General features: G+C 36.5%; 1 protein-coding gene across 1 annotated transcript; it reads left to right on the forward strand.

The window, feature by feature from the left end:
- Positions 1–4,155: 4,155 nt before the first annotated feature.
- On the forward strand, positions 4,156–4,501 carry N7468_001930 (uncharacterized protein; the record flags this gene model as incomplete). The annotated part of the gene is made up of 2 exons (XM_058471227.1): positions 4,156–4,423; positions 4,494–4,501. 2 exons carry the CDS (start codon positions 4,156–4,158, stop codon positions 4,499–4,501), a joined length of 276 nt encoding a protein of 91 aa, XP_058334368.1.
- Between the last annotated feature and the right edge of the window lie 867 nt (positions 4,502–5,368).

Raw genomic sequence — 5,368 nt, forward strand, 5'->3', positions numbered from 1 at the left:
TAATATTTTATAGTTATATTTTATTATTTTTATAATAAAATATTTAAGTTTTTTATTAATTTAGATAATATATTTTTTTAGCTATATTTACTAGATTTATTATTAAACTAGCTTTTTTCTAAATTTTAATTATTTCTTATTTAGGAAATATATTATTATAACTATATTATTTTAAAAATATTATAAATTTTACTAAAACAATTTTTCGAATTTCTTAACTATTTAATATTAATAAAGAGATAATTATTCTGATAGATATTAATAATTATAGTACTAGAGATTAATTTCTCTAGTAATTTATAAATAAGCTTCTATTACTTATTATACTCCTCGATCGAAAATTCAGGAAATATATCTAAGATAAAGATATAACTTCTAGTCTACTATTCTATCCTCTCTAGATTATACTTTTAACTATAAGAAGATATATTAAAGATAGCTTTAACTATAACAAATATTTTGATATAGTCGGCTCGAAATCGAGTATTAGCGATATACATTGTAGTAAAAGAGAAAGAAAAAAAGTAAGCTTTAATATTATCAGCGGGAAATCTAATTAGAGTTAGGATATAGTAATAATAGTGTTTTAATTTAGAATACTAAAGCTAAGGAAGAAAAAAAAGAAAGAAAAGAAGGAGAAGCTATAACAACCGATCTAATACCTAACTCCTACCATCCTACTATCCGCTTTTACATATGTTCGGACGATAGTAGTTTAGATACACCACCCACGCAAAAGTCTGTGTACACTCAGCCCCACCACTTATCACCCCAACAACCACCTATGTTTTTATTTTTCCTCCTATACCTTCCTAATAGCCTCGATTGCCACACAAATTGGTGCAATTTGTAGCAAAAGGGCTGAACTTTCAGCTAAACAGCGTATTATGATTATCTACGCTCTCGAAAATGGACTTTCTAGCTAAGCTAAGTTAGCTAAGGAATTTAGTTGTTACTGGAATATAATAGCTAATATATTCAAACATTGGCAGAAATGTAACGATACAAAATCTCGCTCTTACAGCGGTCGATCTTCTAAATTTGATCTTTAAGCTTGTTGTTTAATCAAAATATATATCTGTTGTAATCCTTTTTGGTCTTATTGAGCCCTGAAAAGTAGGATGACTGGTACTCTATTAATAGATATAATTTGACGGATTTTGAAATAATTAGGGATCGTTCGGTGTCTTATAAAATATAAGATCTTTATTAGTAAGGTTCTTGTATTTAAATAAAAGAGATTTATTTATTATTAATATTTTAAATTTTATTTATCTATAATTTAAAATTAGATCTTTTCTAATAAATATTTAGTATAATAAACTTTAAATAATAGATTATAATAATATTAGTAGTTTATCTCTAAAGTTTATTAAGTTAATCTTATAAACCTAAAAGTTTATATAAAAGATATTTTATAGATAGTTTAGACTATAATCTGGTTTAGAGATCGATTAAAGTTAATGATTATAGAACAGGACAGATCTTCTAAAAAAGATAGATATTTATATTAGAGTTATATAAATATACTTAAAAAAGGTCTTCTTCTAATCTATAAACCTAGAAAGATATTTTAGTAAGATAATACAAAGATTTATATAGTAAAGGATATATAATCTTAGTTTAAATAATATAAGATCTATGTAGAAGATTGGCTTATATACTTGCCTGATCTTAACTTTATTGAACCGGTCTGGAATATGTTAAAGCGCCAACTTTTTTGTATGTTTCCAGACCTTATGTAGATAGGAAAGTCTGAAGAGGATTGGGCCTATTTTAAAGAGTGTATTGGTGTTGTATGGGATGTATTAAACCAGGCGAAGATCGATAACTTGATATTGAGTATAGGGAAAAAGATGGATAAATTATATGCAAATAACGGATATTATATAAAATATTAGGGGAGGGAAATATATATATGAACTTGATTATTTAGCATATTTAATTTTATTATGATCTAATAAGATTTGGTGGTGTAGCATGCGTTACTATGGATATATATATTTGATAGGGTAGGTGGCGGAAGCAGGATGTATACAGACTTTTGCGCCCTATTGTAGTACTGGTATCAAGGACAGTAGGGAGTGGCAGAATCGGCTAACAACTGATAAAGATAAGACTATTTTATTCGACTAAATATAAAAATCTTTATTATAATTTAAAGTCTTAGAATTTATTAGTAATAATAAAGAAAAAGATTAAGAATTAGAACTAGAATCTATTTAATAGATTATAAGTTATAATTGTGAAGGGCTAAAACAAGACTTGATTCAATCTATACTAGACCACAAACTATGTTCAATAAACTTAAGAAAAGGAGTTCAATATACTAGTCCTCCGCTATTAGTACGCCAAGGTCATATGTCCTATGTGATCAACATCAGGCCCTGGCCCGTGACAATACCTCCCTTCTAGCTTTATTTGTGCGATGGGGATAGTAATGTATGTTTCTGTCTCTAATTGCCGTCGAATTATCTATTAGATAGGGCTATATTAGGCCTTGAACTTGTCTAGTACTATACAGTCTTCCAAGTTGCTTAATTTCTGTCAAGTTTACTCTATCTAGCCGACCTATTTTACAAGGGTTTTATCACAATATCTTCTCCTAATTTTCTTACATCGAATAGCTATAATCTGTTCGACTTTATACTCTAATTTGTTGTCTACTAATAACAATAATAATTATATATTATCTATAATATAGGAGGGAAGTAGATCTATAGTTATAGATTGTACTAATTCAATATAGAATATAGGATAAACACTAATAAGAATATCTAATTAGATAGTATATAATAATAGAATATTAACTACTCGATATTATATATATAACTAGTCTAGCTTCTTCAAAAGATATTAGATATGAAGGGCTAAAGTAAGACTTGGTTCAATCTATACTAGGCCATAAACTGTATTCGATAAACTTAAGAAAAGAAGTTTAATACGCCAGTCCTTTACTATTAGTATACCAAGGTTATATATCCTATATGATCAATACTGGGTCTTGGCTCGTAACAATACCCCCCTTCTAGCTTTGTTTGTGCGATAAAGATAGTAATATGTGTTTCTGTCTCTAATTGCCGTCGAATTACTTGTTAAATGGGGCTGTATTAGATCTCGAACTTATCTAGTACTATACAGTCTTTTAAGTCGCTTAATTTCTGCCAAGTTTGCTCTATCCAGCCGACCTATTTTACGAGAGCTTCGTTACAATATCTTGTTACGCACTACCTAGCGAGTCTCGGTGAGTGGGTCCTCAAAGGGTGATACTTCTCTTGGTCACTCTGCACGCCAAGGGTGTCTCGTCACTCTATTGCAATGCCTACCGATCACACACGGCAACAGGCCTTAGATGCTCAAGTCCTTAGAGGTCTTGCTTAGTAAACGTGGAGCTGCTGAGGGCGCCGACGAGGTCAGGTTCTTATGGATCTCCCCTTCGTCGTTAGGTTTGGATTCGAGACAAGTATGAACAATGAACCGTTGTCGTATTCCAATCTTGTGGTTCCTAAGTAACAATGATGTAGAATCAAGAAGAGATTGATCGCGAAGAACTAAATACATGGTGCCAAGTGAGTGTCCTTATATATCCAGTCCTTCCTGTCACTGATGTGTTCGGGACACATCGCTGATGCGCTCCGCGCATCGCTGATGTGCAGTGCACATCGCTGATGAGCCACTGTTGCCTTGCTGCCTTAGACAGCTGTTCCTGGCTCCTTCATGCCAATTGGTCGGCTGCCATACCTGGCTCCCTTGTCACGTGTGTGTCAATCTTGACAGATCGGTTGGTCGTGGTTGACTTATTTTCTTCAACCGAAGTGGGTCCGTAACATCATCCCCCTCCTTCAGGGTCTTTGTCCCAAAGACTTAAATAGCGTCTTCCCCCTTTGGTGAGTTCCTGTTCCTCATGTTTCTTCACCTATTTCGATCATCATGGTGTGTCGTTCCTCTGTTCGCAAAAATAATCTGACGACGAGAATCGAGGAGGAAGGTTTCAGGGCTGTAATCCCTTGTGAACGCTGCGTCCGTCTCAAACGAGTGTGTTTCCGTGCGGAGTGTTCCGACAAGTGTCTTGGTTGTATCGCTGGTGGTGGTCGGGCGAAGTGCGTGATGTCGAAGCCGACATATTCTGACGCCGAATGGCGTAAACTGGTCAAAATGCAGCAAGAGATTGCTGCTCAACGAAAGAAAGCGTTAGCTCAAGTTATGCGCCTTGAGCAACAAGAAGCTTTGTTAAGAGAGCGTGCTGGTGACTTTATCGCTCGTGAATTTAAGGAGATTTCCGAGTTGGAGGATCTCGAACGTCGTGAAGCTGAAGAGCTTGCTCGTATCGAAAAAGAGCGTGTCGATACGGAAAAACAAGATTGTGGTGCAGAGAGCGTTCGTGCCGCTGGCGAGGTTTCTCAATCTGCTTCTTCCGATCCTGGTAGGATCCTTGCGGCTACGTCAGAGGGTCCTACTCTGACGCAGATTCTTGCGTCTGTCGATCCGTCCAGTCCCGTAAATTGGGACGACATTGATTTCGACGCTTTCGCTGCTTCCGTTGGCGAGGTAGTCTCTTCGCCGCGCGATAATATTGTTGAACCAGCTGGTGGCAGCCCCTCAGGTTCGAAATAGGTTCCCATGTGTTTTCCGAGGTAGGGTACCCTTTCCATTTAACCAAGAGCTTCTGCTGATTATCCATCCATCTATCCCCCTAGGATAGCTTCGACTTCGTATTCGTCCTCTGTTTCGTCTTCCGCGAGTTCAACGTTGGTTTCAAGGGTTGCATTTTCTGGTGCGGGTTCGAGTAACGAGATATGGAATGTCGGGAATATTCTTTTCATGCTTTCTGGTAGTTTCAAGCGATAATTGACTGGTCCGATTTTCTTTTCAATTTTAAACGGTCCGAGTTTCAGGTGGTCGAGTTTCGAGCTAGGTCGCTTGGTTTTGATGTTTCGTCGTAAGAGGTACACTTTCATCCCCTCTTTTAGGTCTGGCCCTTCCGCGTGGGTGCGGTCGTAGTACATTTTCATGCGGTAGTTCATGAATTCAATGTCTTTGGCGAGTTGTGCATGTAGTTGTCTGATGCCTCGAGCCATGAGTCGTGCGTTTTCGGCGACTGGTTTCTTGCCGATTGCTTCTCCTAGCAGTGTCGGGTTTCTTCCGAATACTGCAAATGCTGGTGTTTCACCGGTCGTTGAGTGGACGGCGTTGTTAAACGCGAACTGTGCAATAGGTAAGAGTGCTGCCCAATTATCTTGTCGGTAGTTGACGTAGTGGCGTAGCCATTGTTCAACTGTTTGGTTTGTTCGTTCTGTCTGTCCGTTGGTATGCGGGTGATAGGCTGTTGAAAGTCGTAGCTCTATCCCTATCAAGTCTGTAAGTGACT

The sequence above is a fragment of the Penicillium chermesinum genome, assembly GCF_028974085.1.
Source record: "Penicillium chermesinum strain IBT 19713 chromosome Unknown utg000002l:1.0-5270490.0:1.0-5274688.0, whole genome shotgun sequence".
In the NCBI taxonomy this organism is placed as follows: Eukaryota; Fungi; Ascomycota; class Eurotiomycetes; order Eurotiales; family Aspergillaceae; genus Penicillium; species Penicillium chermesinum.